This window comes from Oncorhynchus mykiss, chromosome 18, assembly GCF_013265735.2.
Source record: "Oncorhynchus mykiss isolate Arlee chromosome 18, USDA_OmykA_1.1, whole genome shotgun sequence".
Taxonomy (NCBI): Eukaryota; Metazoa; Chordata; class Actinopteri; order Salmoniformes; family Salmonidae; genus Oncorhynchus; species Oncorhynchus mykiss.
Genome location: NC_048582.1, coordinates 22,964,316 through 22,979,542, shown reverse-complemented (window position 1 = coordinate 22,979,542; position 15,227 = coordinate 22,964,316). Strand labels below are relative to the sequence as shown.

The following is a 15,227-nucleotide window of genomic DNA, read 5'->3' as shown; positions in this document are numbered from 1 at the left end:
AACTTTTGGCCACGACTGTGCACTCAGTGGCCCTACACATTGCACATCCTTGTTTGTCCATTTTCATCTCACAATTTTACATGAATATTTCAAAATATTAAATTTCAATAGCTCCTTGGTCATGTGACCTACTGAATTCAAACAAGGTTGAGAATGTCCAATGACTACCCTACTATATTGCACACCCTTCAGTTTGTCCATTTTCATCTCACACATTTTTACATAAAATGTTTAAAATTTCTCATTTCAATTGCTCCTTGGTCATGTGACCTACTGGACTCAAACAAGGTTCAGAATGTACAATTGTGGGCCTACATATTGCATACCCTTTTGTTTGTCCATTTTCATCTCACACGATTTTACATTAATTTTTCAAAATTTCAATAGCTCCTTGGTCATGTGACCTACTGACTTCAAACAAGGTTCAGAATGTCTACCCTTCTATATTACACACCCTTTAGTTTGTCAATTTTCATCTCACATGATTTTGCATACATTTTTCAAACATTTTTCAAACGTAATGTGACCTACTGACCTCAAACTACTTTCAGAATGTCCACGGACTGGCGGGGATGGGTGCCATGAGACATCCAGTGCAGTAACTCAACCGATTCCGGAGAAGCTGGCGGGAACCCCAGGGAGAGTTCTCTTTTCTTTGTAAAGGGCAGTGAGCCCTGGAATGGGTTCGCCCCAAGAGAGGGGCCCAAGCCCTGGAAAGCATTGCGGTTTCAGCGGCATCTGGTGAGCTCTCCCTGGCCCTTAAAAATCCGGGAGAGAGGGTGTAAATCTCACTCCAGGCGGTACCCATATCTGCAGCAGGTCTCCAAGGTGAACAGCCTCTGGCATGTTATAACGCTCGCCGGAAAGTTGGAAAAAAAGAAGGATTGGCTCTAAGGGCTGGGGTGCGAGCCGCGGTTGGGGGAGCAGTCGCTCCGCCGCCCTCCTCTCGCCACCATTGGAAGGTCATCGTGTGGCCCATCTCGTAGTCTCTCGTGCGTGGTCTCGCAAGAGGCTGCATGCGGGGTTCATCCGGGTGCTGTCTGTCAGCGGGCTGAAGGCGGAATGGTTGGGGGTTGGGTCCGGCAACTCTGGACACGCGCCGGGCCCTTCTCGTAGATCTCCCCAGCTACGGTGCTTGCCGACCCACACATTGTAGGTGCGGAGGTCTCCTCTACGCTCACTAGACACTAAACCCATTGGCATTGCATGGATCTGGCTCATTCCCTATGAGGTGGGAATAGGTATCTCCAGGTTGTCTGGGGAGGGAGGCCTATATCTGTTGTGGGTAGTACCATCCACGCCCATTGTTTTGCTGCGGAACCATAAAATGGACAGAAGAAGCCTAGGTTCCCACTGGGCACGGATCACTGAATGTCAACTTGATAAAATTCAAAGGAACATACCAACATGTAACAGTCACAATGTTTCCAACATCATGACACTTATTTGGAGTCTGTGGCTCAAGTGGTTTGAAAGCTATTGTCAAATATCCAACTTGAAACTGATTTTATCTCGGTCTCTGAAAATGATGGAAACTTTTGAGATGGTCTTGGGTGAAACTGATCACTAATGCAGTTTACTTCTAGGATAGAGAGAAGAGCGCTTGGTTTTCATGTTCACCCAAAAGGTCAATCTAACGCATTGATACAATGCATTTTAATGTCATTGATGTCTATAGCGTCATGCAATGTTCAAAGAAGATATTATATTCAGATAGTCTACTGCCCTCATATCAGTCGTCACAGAATCCTGTCCGTGAATTGACTGAACACAGTTATTCTGCTGCTACTATACAAACTATCGGTACATTATAGAGAATAATTGTTTAATATGTTTACATTCCAATTAGAACGTGTACATTCGCTTACCCTTCTGATAAGGTGCGATATGAGAAATGCTTTAACAAACGTTATGATCAGCGTCGCGTCAACCGCTTTCAACTTCCGCGTCAGGTGATTGCGGAGGTAACTTCACTCTGCGGGTTCAGGGTTCCGCCTCTAAACTAGCTAGCTAAATAAATGGTTATCCCTCTACCCAAAACAAACGAATTTCCTTTTTATAAGACCCATTGGAATAAAGCAGCAATTCACGATTGCACTCTGCAGTAGATATTTAAGAAAACATGGCTGGACGTCTACCGGCTTGTGTAGTTGACTGTGGCACAGGGTAAGTAGCATGTGTTAATGCTAATAGCTAACTAACTGATTCACTGGCTTTTGCTAGATGCACCCAGACAGGGCAGAAATGTAGGGCGTGCAAAGTAAACCAATCAAGATAGCTTGGTAGTCAGCAACAACCTTAATTTGCTTAATTTCGTTTAATTCAGCCAGCAAGATCGCTAGTTAACCATTTTAGGCATTACAAGATAGTTTGCTAGTAGCTAATTTCAACCAGGGTTCCCCACTCGTTAGACGTTACATTAGTAACTTTAGTATGCATTGACTTTAATCTTTTACCAGAGTCTACGTGACTGTTTCAATTTATGGAAGCGTATAACTGGCCTAGTCCACAGACAGTCATGCCACCTTTTAGATTAGTGGTTTCCAACCTTTTTCGGTTACTGTACCACCAACTGAAATTTCACTGCTCGGACTGAGTACCCCTATGTGCATTTTACCAGTAGGCCTATGGTCTCACGAACATATATATATACCACCCCATATAAACCCCCTGTGGATGGCTAAGTACCACCAGGTTGTGAACCACTGCTTTAGATCATGCATCATTAGGATCTATATAACCCACTGAACTTTCTCATGCAATGCTTTTGTTGTAGGTACACAAAGATTGGATATGCTGGAAACACAGAGCCACAGTTTATTGTTCCTTCATGTAAGTATTTCTGTATCATACAGCAGCGGTTCCCCAAACTCTGTGCACATTTTGTTTTTTTGCCCGAGCACTAAACAGCTGATTCAAATAATCAACTAATCATCAAGCTTTGATAATTTGAATCACCTGTGTAGGGTTAGGGCAAAAACCACCCCTCTTCTAAGGATAATGTACCATGTTTATTCATATGTAGCCCTTGATCATGAGAATCAGTTCCTTTCCATTACACGTGAGTCATTGGACTGTACTGAGGAGTTTTGTTAAGAGACACGACGCTCGGTCTGAACATTAACACGCATCGCTTGCAGTATGATTTTGGAAGCATAAGGACCTTTTATCTTTCATATCAGCGAGAAATAATAAAAATGGGGTTAGCGTTTCCACATGGCGATATGTCCGTGTTAAGGCGCTTGTTTATGGAAAACAGGCAGAATAAGTGCTAAATAGCTATCTGCGTCTCCAAACACCTGCATCCTTACGTTCAATATGACACTCTGGTATGGGAATCTGAGAGTGAGGAGAAAAAGCAAACTAACCAGAATAGTCAACACAGCCAGCAATTGGTCGACCACAGGCACATTTGAGCATTCTGTTCTATAAGGCAACCATAAAGAAGGCACTGGCTTTTGTTGGCGACCCCCTCCCACCCTCTACACGCTCAGTTCGAGAGGCTTCCCTCTGTCCGGCACTTCAGAATGCCCATGGCCAAGAAGAACGTGTTCAAACATTAATTCGTTCCTTGTGCTGTTGGACTACTAATTGCAAAGTAAATTGTATCGGTTTATGTACTTATCTATCTAGTGCAGTTGAGAAAGTGGTCGTTTGTGAATCTATTAATGTCCTCTGTTAGTGTATGCAACATGGACTGACTCGTTTAAATGTGTATGATGTGAGAATGTACAGTTTAAGTTGGAAGTTTACATTCACCTTAGCCAAATACATTTAAACTCAGTTTCACAATTCCTGACATTTAATCCTAGTAAAAAGTCACTGTCTTAGGTCAGTTAGGATCACCACTTTATTTTAAGAATATGAAATGTCAGAATAATAGTGAATTATTTCAGCTTTTATTTATTTCATTACATTACCAGTGGGTCAGAAGTTTACATACACTCAATTAGTATTTGGTAGCATTGCCTTTAAATTGTTTAACTTGGGGCAAACGTTTCATGTAGCCTTCCACAAGCTTCCCACAATAAGTTGGGTGAATTTTGGCCTATTCCTCCTGACAGAGCTGGTGTAGTCAGTTTTGTAGGCCTTGCTTTTTCAGTTCTGCCCACAAATGTTCTATAGGATTGAGGTCAGGGCTTTGTGATGGCCACTCCAATACCTTGACTTTGTTGTCCTTAAGCCATTTTGCCACAACTTGGAAGTATGCTTGGGGTCATCGTCCATTTGGAAGACCTATTTGCGACCAAGCTTTAACTTCCTGACTGATGTTGTGATATGTTTATTCAATATATCCTAAATCGTTTTCCTCTCTCATGATGCCATCTATTTTGTGAAGTACACCAGTCCCTCCTGCAGCAAAGCACCCCCACAACATGATGCTGCCACCCCTGTGCTTCATGGTTGGGATGGTCTTCTTCGGCTTGCAAGCCTCCCCCTTTTTCCTCCAAACATAACGATGGTCATTATGGCCAAACAGTTTGGTTATTGTTTCATCAGACGAGAAGACATTTCTCAAAAAAGTGTGATCTTTGTCCCCATGTGCAGTTGCAAACCGTAGTCTGGCTTTTTCTATGGCGGTTTTGGAGCAGTGGCTTCTTCCTTGCTAAGCGGCCTTTCAGGTTATGTTGATATAGGACTCGTTTTACTGTGCATATAGATACCTTTGTACCTGTTTCCTCCAGCATCTTCACAAGGTCCGTTGCTGTTCTGGGATTGATTTGCACTTTTCGCACCAAAGTACGTTCATCTCCAGGAGACAGAATGCGTCTCCTTCCTGGGCAGTATGATGGCTGCGTGGTCGCATGGTGGTTATACTTGCGTACTATTGTTTGTACATATGAACGTGGTACCTTCAGGCATTTGGAAATTGCTCTCAAGGATGAACCAGACTTGTGGAGGTCTACAATTTTATATCTGAGGTCTTGACTGATTTTCCCATGATGTCAAGCAAAGAGGCACTGAGTTTGAAGGTAGGCCTTGAAATACATCCACAGGTACACCTCCAATTGACTCAAATGATGTCAATTAGCCTATCAGATGCTTCTAAAGCCATGGCATAATTTTCTGGAATTTTCCAAGCTGTTTAACGGCACAGGCAACTTAGTGTATGTAAACTTCTAAACCGCTGGAACAGTGAAATAATCTGTCTGTAAACAATTGGTGGAAAAATGACTTGTGTCATGCACAAAGTAGATGTCCTAACCGACTTGCCAAGACTATAGTTTGTTAACAAGAAATTTGTGGAGTGGTCGAAAAACTAGTTTCAATGTCTCCAACCTACGTGTATGTAAACTTCCGACTTCGACTGTATGTGATTATTTTAATGGAAGGTGATGCCAAAGAAAAATGTCCATCCTGGATGGACAGTGTTATTCTGTTCTAAATGGAAGATGGATGCCGCAAATCTGTTTTCACTGGAAATGTCTGTCTGCTGCAACTGTGTTAATACAGGGAGTGTGCATCTTACATTTGTGAAATTATATGAGAGTAGGGTGATTTATGTTTTTAGAACCATACCGCAATTGAGATTCGATTCAAGTTTAGATGGAGTATTTGTCTGTTTTGGCTTTCAGAGCCAATTTACCCTTAAAATAGAAAATCCTTGGTCTATTAGGATTAACTTTAGGCTCCTTTAGTCCATTATTTGGCTAACTCATAAGGCGGACATACTGTGTGGACATTAGTTAAATGAATCTGCTGAAAGCATTTTGGTATAAGTCCTTCCTGTTTTTCTTATCTGATTGGAGTGCTCAAAGGAAGTAGGCGAGCACGCCTAATTCAACAAATGTAAAACCACAAAGTTTGAAGTTGGCCGCCTTCCTCTAGCATTGAGTCATCCAGTGGACGCTAAATGGCAATGCTAGCTTGTTAGAGGACCGTAAACTAGTTACTCGGCGACCAATCCAAACCATTTTTGGCTATTTTCAATAATCTTAGCCTATTCACTTGTTTTCAGTGCTTGAAAGCTGTCCAGACACAGCTTGAAAGGAAGCTAGTCCAGCCTATATTCAGTGATATGGCTCCATAGCAGAAGTCCCCTTGTGCCCCTGCTGACTAGAATAACGGACAAGCTTGCCAAGGCCACCTGACTGTGGACTTGAAGTAGCCGGTAGATTGATGATGTGCACTTTTAGAAGCATGGATGGATGACAAGTAGGCCTAAACATTTAGAGGCTACAAGGAAGTAGTTGAACGAGCAATGTTCATCGTCCGACATTATAATAATATATAATGTATGCCATTTTAGCACACTTATCAAAATTGACTTAGTCATGCGTGCATACATTTTAATGTACGTGTGGGCCCAGGAATCTCAACTTTGTCAATGAAGTTACATTATGCAGTTAGTTAAAGGCCCAATGCAGCTGTTTTTGTATATCAACATCAAATCATTTCTGGGTACAATTTAAGTACCTTACTGCAATAGCTTTCCATTAAAATGGTTAAAAAGAAACAAATGGCTTTTAAGCAAAATATTATAATTCTCAAGCAGTAATGTTGCTAGGACTGTTTGGGAGGAGTCTGAGTGGGGATGGAAAAACAATAGCAGTTATTGGCAAAGCGGTTTGGAACTCTCTTTTGTTATTGGTGTAACTTATTTACCGTCTTGTGATGTCACCAGGCAAGCCATAACTCCACCCATGTAAAAACCTGCTGATTAGAAGGTCCTGTATCGAATGTATTTTCAAATCAAAAGAGAGTGATGGCGCTCTCCCAGAAGCTTAGCTGGTGGGTAAAACACGTAAATTCAGACAAAACAAAGGGGTGTAATGGGTTGGCACTCAAAGTTGTTGGATAAAGCTTACCTCATTTATTCAATGTTGTGAAAATAATTAAAAACATAAAATAACGTATCTGGTTAAAAATGGCATATGTGACATTGATATTAGTCAAACATTTATTCCAGTGATAAAATTGTCTAAAAAGCACAAGTAGGTTAAATTTGGTCATAAAGTCAGTATCGTCCAAAACACTTACCCTCATGGGTTTGGTTTTGATTTCAACCATGCCCATTACCGCGGGATACATATCTAGTCGTATAGCAGAACACAGACAGCGAGACAGACTTGCCCAGCAGCACAGAAGATCGCACTTTGTTTACAAAAAACAACTCGTCACAAAAATGTTTTACTTGAGAAATACTGCACCAAACACCTTAGCTAGATGTAAAACCGTGTGACCTTAAAGCACCTCAGCAAAAACATTTTTAAAAAATTACAGAATTATTGAGTTACTATGAATTCCAAACCACTCCCATATTTGTTTATTTATTTTCCCTTCTGTACTTGAATTATTTGCACATCGATATAACACTGTACATAGCCATATTATGACATTTGAAATGTCTGTATTCCTTTCAAACTTTTGTGCGTGTAATGTTCACTGTTAATTTAATTGTTTATCCATTTCACTTGCTTTGGCAATGTAAACGTGTTTCCCATGCCAAGAAAGCCCTTTGAATTGATTTGAATTTAATTTAATTCATTCGGACTATTTTGAGAAAGTGATACTGACTTTGTTCCTACGGTGTCTCATGAGGGACAAACATCAGTAACCGCCACATCGAACCACACCCCCATGACTGAAATCTTGTTTTTCGTAATGAGCAACCGAAAAACCCATGCAAAGTCAGTGCGTTCAGTATCTCTTTAATAAAAATGTGGCTATTTGTTTACTGATTTTTACAAGACAAATCGAAGTAATAGGCCTGCTGCTCATTGAGTTTCCTCTCTTATGTTTAGCATAGGCAGTTTGCTTTCCCTATGCTTGATTTTAATCAGTTCACCTGTGTAACGTTGCCTATCAGCACCCTCAAGTCATCAACAATGTCCTAATCATATGTAGGCTGGTACTAAGGATTAATGGAGTTGAATCTTCCTAAACTTCAGGTATTGCCATCAAAGAGTCGGCCAAGGTTGGAGACCAAGCCCAGCGCAGGATGACGAAGGGGGTGGACGATCTGGACTTTTACATCGGTGACGAGGCAATAGACAAACCAAATTATGCAACAAAGGTAGATTGCATTTTCCAGTGATGGAGGTTTACTTAAAGGGGAAGTCTGCAGTTGCTACATACGTTTTTGGACTTTAATGATATTAGTTCTTGAAGAATATAACTTCAAAATGCCTCATGGGCTTAGTTCAACTGGCATATCCCATCAGAACTGAAAATATAATCTTGTTTTACTCCAATGTTTGTAAACAAAACATGGTGAAAACTACGATGTTGGATGGTCAGTCTTTGCAACCATATCTCTATCTATGGATTTTAGAGCGGTTAAATTTCTGCAGCCCAATTAGTCAGCTTTTTCCTCTAAACAACAGTGTCGGGGAGTTCGCTTTGTTATTGCCCCTTTTTAAAGTTGAAATGTAAAGTCATGCTGAAGGCCTGTTAGAACTGAGTAGCCTAATGGAGAAATGTTGGGTGTGGTTGTTCCCCTTGTTACAGTGGCCCATTCGTCATGGGATCGTGGATGACTGGGATCTCATGGAGAGGTTCATGGAACAGGTCATCTTCAAGTATCTGAGGGCAGAGCCCGAAGACCACTACTTCCTCTTGGTACGTTCATAACATGCACGTTAGTGTGGAAAGTACGCTATTTAGTAGCAGGAACCTATGGGATTTGTACTTTTCTTTTCCACAGACAGAGCCTCCTCTGAATACCCCTGAAAACCGAGAGTACACAGCAGAGATAATGTTTGAGTCCTTCAACGTTCCAGGTCTTTACATCGCTGTACAGGTAAATCCTCTCTGTTCTTGGTTGGTTCTATATAATCTCTCTCTCTCTGCACCTCGTCATGTTCAAGGGTCAAGTCAAACTTGATTTTGAGTGCATTATCACAACTCTCAACACATTTCACAGAGAAAATGAGGGTGTCCGTCAAACTCCTGGGTGGATCTCAATTCTGGGTCCCTTTTCAAAAAAGGAGTAGGAGTGCTGATCTAGGTTCAGAACTCCCCTGACTATATAATTGTATTGATTTGTTATCTAAAAGTCTAAACTGATCCTAGATTTAGCACTCCTTTCGAATACGGGTTGTCGTCATTAGTGGAAAGTGACACGGTCTGTGTTTTCCTCCTCAGGCGGTCCTGGCGCTGGCAGCCTCATGGACCTCCAGACAATTGGGCGAGAGGACCCTGACGGGGACGGTGATTGACAGCGGTGACGGGGTCACCCACGTCATCCCAGTGGTGGGTGCATTCGTTCGATCATCCTTCCATACAGTCTTTACTAGAACTGGGTCATGTTTAGTAGGTAGCAAACGTTTTGAAACAAAGTGGAACGTGGAGGTACTTCCTGAACTTGTCCAACAAGAGTACATTTTCTTAATCTGCTGTAAATGTTTGGAACAGTGTGCCCTACTGAACACTACTCGGATGTATTCTAACTATATACTATTGCTAACACATACATGGTAACGTTACATTACTGTACGAGTGATAATAGATTGTGTTGTTTTCTTCCAGGCAGAAGGCTACGTCATCGGTAGCTGTATAAAGCACATCCCCATCGCTGGTCGAGACATCACCTACTTCACCCAGCAGCTGCTGAGAGAGCGGGAGGTGGGCATCCCACCAGAGCAGTCATTGGAAACAGCCAAAGCCATCAAGGTACCAGCACATTTCTAACTTTTTTTGTTCCCTTCACAAACCAAAGGAATTATTACTTGTATTATTTTGAGCATTTCTCAGGTTAAACAGCAGAGGTCAGTAGTGCTGCACCATTGACCAGAGATGTACAGTCACAGATCATGACTCCTTGTTAACTCTTTGGCATCTACCCAGTGTCTTATGTACACTCGGTTAGGACTTACAATTGATAATGATTTCATATTGTGTTCCAGGAAAGGTTCAGTTATGTCTGCCCTGACCTGGTGAAAGAGTTCAACAAGTACGATACGGACGGCTCTAAGTGGATCAAGCAGTACACGGGCATCAACTCCATCAGCAAGAAGGAGTTCACCATCGACGTGGGCTACGAGCGCTTCCTTGGCCCTGAGATCTTCTTCCACCCAGAGGTATGATCACCTTGATTTTCAATAAATATTGTTGTGCTTGTGTTATGTATCTAGTTATTGTATCTAGTGCTGAGAGATTTAATGCTTTTTGATTCGATTATTAAAACATAATCACAGATTTCGGTTTCAATATTATTTTGAAAACATGAAATGCGTTGTTCATTATGTGGGCTGAATACTGTAACAACACAGAATAAAATAATTAATAAAAGTCTCGTGATGGTAGTGAGTGCCCATTACTGCTTATCACTTAATAACCATTTATTCAGTGACTTTAATAAAATATTTCAGTTGTGTATATTACATTTGTTTTATTTGATGACTTTATTTCATTCTAAGTCATCGTCTCATCTCTATAGAGCTGCTGCCTATGCTGTCTGACAAAATCACTATTTTGTAGTTTTTCAAAGTAAATAAGGCATACTTTTATGACTGGGGGCGGCAGGGTAGCCTAGTGGTTAGAGCGTTGGACCAGTAACCGGAAGGTTGCGAGTTCAAACCCCCGAGCTGACAAGGTACAAATCTGTCGTTCTGCCCCTGAACAGGCAGTTAACCCACTGTTCCCAGGCCGTCATTGAAAATAAGAATTTGTTCTTAACTGACTTGCCTGGTTAAATAAAGGTAAAATAAAAAATAAATAAAAATACTTTTATGACTGCTGAATACCAACTGTCAAAACACTTAGATCATGTATATTCAGGTAGATACCTTTGTATAGTGTATGTGGACACCCCTTCAAATTAGTGGATTTGGCTATTTCAGCCACACCCCTTGCTGACGTGTATAAAATTGAGCACACAGCCATGCAATCTCCATAGACAAACATTGGCAGTAGAATGTCCTCACTGCAGAGCTCAGGGACTTTCAACGTGGCACCCTCATAGGATGCCACCTTTCCAACTAGTCAGTTTGTCAAATTTCTGCCCTGCTAGAGCTGTGCCGGTCAACTGTAAGTGCTGTTATTTAGAAGTGGAAACATCTAAGAGCAACAATGGCACAGCCGTGAAGTGGTAGGCCACACAAGCTCACAGAACGGGACCGCCAAGTGCTGAAGCGCATAGCGTGTAAAATTAATCTGTTCTTGGTTGCAACACTCACTACCGAGTTCCAAACTGCCTCTGGAAGCAACGTCAGCACAATAACTGTGTCGGGAGCTTCATGAAATGGGTTTTGATGGCTGAGCAGCCGCACACAAGCCTAAGATCACCATGCGCAATGCCAAGCGTCGGCTGGAGTAGTGTCTAGCTCGCCGCCCTTGGACTCTGGAGCAGTGTAAATTTGTTCTCTGTAGTGATGAATCAGGCTTCACTATCTGGCAGTCCGACAGACAAATCTGTGTTTGGCGGATGCCAGGAGAGCGCTACGTGCCCAAAAGCAAAGGTCTGGGGCTGTTTTTCATGGTTCGGGCTAGGCCCCATAGGTCCAGTGAAGGGAAATCGTAACGCTACAGCATACAATGACATTCTAGACAATTCTGTGCTTCCAACTTTGTGGCAACAGTTTGGGGAAGGCCCTTTCCTGTTTCAGCACGACAATAGCCCTGTGCACAAAGCGATGTGCATACAGAAATGTTTTTTTGAGATCAGTGTGGAAGAACTTGACTGGCCTGCACAGAGCCCTGACCTCAACCCCATCGAACACCTTTGGGATGAATTGAAACGGTGACTACGAGCCAGGCCTAATCACCCAACATTAGTGCCCAACCTCACGAACGCTCGTGGCTGAATGGAAGCAAGACCCTGCAGCAATGTTCCAACATCTAGTGGAAAGCCTTGAAGAGTAGAGACTGTTATAGCAGCAAAGGGGGGACCAATTCCATATTAATGCCTATGATTTTGGAATGCGATGTTCGACGGGCAGGTGTCATATAATGTACCTCACAAAGTAACAGCTGCTCTCTGTCACCTCACGACCACTCTTTCTTCTCTGTTCAGTAGCAGGCTTAAATTATAGACTGGACTAGTAGATGCACAATTGATTATGGTCATTGTAGCTAATTACCACGTTTTAATGCGCTAAACTATATAGAATATTGGCCTGTTGGAAACTACAACTACATTGCACAGTTCAGGCTGGATCTGATTTATCTCTAGAGAAACTGTGAGACGTGCGGCATTGAGCTCACAGGGAAAAAACGGAACGAATTGGAATTCAAATAATTGAACTGACATTTCTGTTAATCACTCTGCTCCAATTGTATCATAATAACATTGGTTGTACTGCATGTGTTGTACTTTCCTCCACCCCCAGTTTGCCAACCCCGACTTCACCCAACCCATCTCCGAGGTTGTTGATGAAGTCATTCAGAACTGCCCTATCGACGTCAGACGTCCCCTCTATAAGGTACGCCTGGGGAGTTCAAGTTTTGCTTTATTTCTTTCACATGACAGGCAACAAGAACATTGCGTTTGACAATAGAAAAGCAGTCCTCGTGATTTACTGAAACGATATACTTATGCCAGATACTGAGACTTGTCTCCATCCAGAAGTTATGAGATTAAGTAGGAGGATGACATGTTTCATTTTCTAAGTGATCTATTCAGCAGTATGTTGAGGTTCCAAGTGTCTATTTACCTTGTCTGTTGCTATGCAGAACATCGTGCTCTCTGGAGGCTCCACTATGTTCAGAGACTTTGGCCGACGTCTGCAGAGGGACCTGAAAAGGACAGTGGATGGCAGACTGAAACTCAGTGAGGAACTGAGCGGTGGCAAGCTGAAGGTGAGAACCGATTTGACGTTTGACCTAGTCAGCTGATGTACTCTATACGGATGCTACAGCTTTATGGGTGTTGTGGCTCCTAAAATGTTCAAAATGATGTCATATTTTTGCATTTCCAGCATAATCATAGGTGTTATTGGCTCAATAATGACATGTTTCATGTTTTCTTGCCAGCCCAAACCCGTCGACGTGCAAGTCATCACTCACCACATGCAGAGATATGCTGTTTGGTTCGGCGGGTCTATGTTGGCATCAACTGTGAGTTCTAAAACTTAGTAACATGAGTTAACAAAGATCCCTCGTGAGTGAGAGTGAGAGTGAGAATAAAGGGAACACTTAAACAACACAATGTAACTCCAAGTCAATCACACGTCTGTGAAATCAAACTGTCCACTTAGGAAGCAACACTGATTGACAATAAATGTCACATGCTGTTGTGCAAATGGAATAGACAACAGGTGGAAATTATAGGCAATTAGCAAGACACCCCCAATAAAGGAGTGGTTCTGCAGGTGGTGACCACAGACCACTTCTCAGTTCCTATGCTTCCTGGCTGATGTTTTGGTCACTTTTGAATGCTGGCTGTGCTTTCACTCTAGTGGTAGCATGAGACGGAGTCTACAACCCACACATGTGGCTCAGGTAGTGCAGCTCATCCAGGATGGAACATTAATGCGAGCTGTGGCAAGAAGGTTTGCTGTGTCTGTCAGCGTAGTGTCCGGAGCATGGAGGCGCTACCAGGAGACAGGCCAGTACATCAGGAGATGTGGAGGAGGCCGTGTGCATGTGTCTGATCAAATGGTCAGAAACCGACTCCGTGAGGGTGGTATGAGGGAGGGCCCGACGTCCACAGGTGGGGGTTGTGCTTACAGTCCAACACCGTGCAGGACATTTGGCATTTGCCAGAGAACACCACGATTGGCAAATTCGCCACTGGCGCCCTGTGTTCTTCACAGATGAAAGCAGGTTCACATTGAGCACGTGACAGAGTCTGGAGATGCCGTGGAGAATGTTCTGCTGCCTGCAACATCCTCCAGCATGACCGGTTTGGCGGTGGGTCAGTCATGGTGTGGGGTGGCATTTCTTTGGGGGGCCGCACAGCCCTCCATGTGCTCGCCAGAGGTAGCCTGACTGCCATTAGGTACCGAGATGAGATCCTCAGACCCCTTGTGAAACCATATGCTGGTGCGGTTGGCCCTGGGTTCCTCCTAATGCGAGACAATGCTAGACCTCATGTGGCTGGAGTGTGTCAGCAGTTCCTGCAAGAGGAAGGCATTGATGCTATGGACTGGCCCGCCCGTTCCCCAGACCTGAATCCAATTGAGCACATCTGGGACATCATGTCTCGCTCCATCTACCAACGCCACGTTGCACCACAGACTTCCAGTCGTTGGCCGATGCTTTAGTCCAGGTCTGGGAGGAGATCCCTCAGGAGACCATCCGCCACCTCATCAGGAGCATGCCCAGGCGTTGTAGGGAGGTCATACAGGCATGTGGAGGCCACACACACTACTGAGCCTCATTTTGACTTGTTTTAAGGACATTAAATCAAAGTTGGATCAGTCTGTAGTGTGGTTTTCCACTTTAATTTTGAGTGTGACTCCAAATCCAGACCTCCATGAGTTAATACATTTGATTTCCATTGATCATTTTTGTGTGATTTTTGTTGTCAGCACATTCAACTATGTAAAGAAAAAAGTATTTAAGAAGAATATTTCATTCATTCAGATCTAGGATGTGTTATTTTAGTGTTTATTTTTTTTTGAGCAGTATATATATATATATATATATATATATATATATATATATATATATATATATATATATATATATATATATATATATATATATATATATATATATATATATATATATATATATTCTACTGATGTAAAAGCTAAAGACAGACACGTGGAGGCTTTGTTAGCCTTGGCTAGAATATAAAATAGGAAACTTGAAAGAAAGTGTACACCAACAAATAATAACGGTCATATCTACTCTTTCCTCAGCCGGAGTTTTACCAAGTGTGCCACACCAAAAAAGACTATGAGGAAATCGGACCGAGCATCTGCCGCCATAACCCTGTCTTCGGGGTCATGTCTTAAAAAAGACTTCCCTCAGTTATCACTGGAGCTTGCATTTTGGAGCAGAATGGAGTGGACGGACAGAGGCAGAGTGGCATTACTGCACTACGGTCGCTGCTTAATCCAGCCTATTTCCAGGGCTACGGTTAAAGACAAAATACAGGAAGAGAATGACAGAAATGGAATGACTAGATTCTATTCCTATGGAGAATGACTCATTTATCAACTGCAGACCAACTATCAGGCTGACAAACGGGGGGTGAATATCTATGTAAAAGAGAAGGAAATGGTGTCTTAGAAGCATTTTCAGAGCAATTGTGTGGACACAAAATAATGTGCAAGATAATAAAGGCAACTCATGTATGGTTAAGTATGTGACCGACGTATGTTATTATTATGGTA

At 42.5% G+C, this 15,227-nt stretch overlaps 1 protein-coding gene across 1 annotated transcript; it reads left to right on the top strand.

The window, feature by feature from the left end:
* Nucleotides 1-1,933: 1,933 nt before the first annotated feature.
* On the top strand, nucleotides 1,934-15,195 carry LOC110495838 (actin-related protein 3). Its single transcript, XM_021571308.2, has 12 exons — nucleotides 1,934-2,166; nucleotides 2,777-2,832; nucleotides 7,893-8,017; nucleotides 8,452-8,562; nucleotides 8,648-8,743; nucleotides 9,088-9,195; nucleotides 9,472-9,615; nucleotides 9,849-10,022; nucleotides 12,273-12,365; nucleotides 12,616-12,741; nucleotides 12,916-12,999; nucleotides 14,751-15,195. The coding sequence occupies exons 1-12, from the start codon at nucleotides 2,123-2,125 to the stop codon at nucleotides 14,844-14,846; spliced, it is 1,257 nt and encodes a 418-aa protein (XP_021426983.1). The 5' UTR covers nucleotides 1,934-2,122; the 3' UTR covers nucleotides 14,847-15,195.
* Nucleotides 15,196-15,227: the final 32 nt, after the last annotated feature.

Excerpts from the sequence above, each read along its gene's own strand:
- LOC110495838 (XM_021571308.2), top strand. The coding sequence starts at position 2,123 with ATGGCTGGACGTCTACCGGCTTGTGTAGTTGACTGTGGCACAGG. Across the intron at positions 2,833-7,892 it reads ACAGTTTATTGTTCCTTCAT|GTATTGCCATCAAAGAGTCG; the intron begins GTAAGTATTTCT and ends CCTAAACTTCAG. Across the intron at positions 8,744-9,087 it reads GTCTTTACATCGCTGTACAG|GCGGTCCTGGCGCTGGCAGC; the intron begins GTAAATCCTCTC and ends TTTCCTCCTCAG.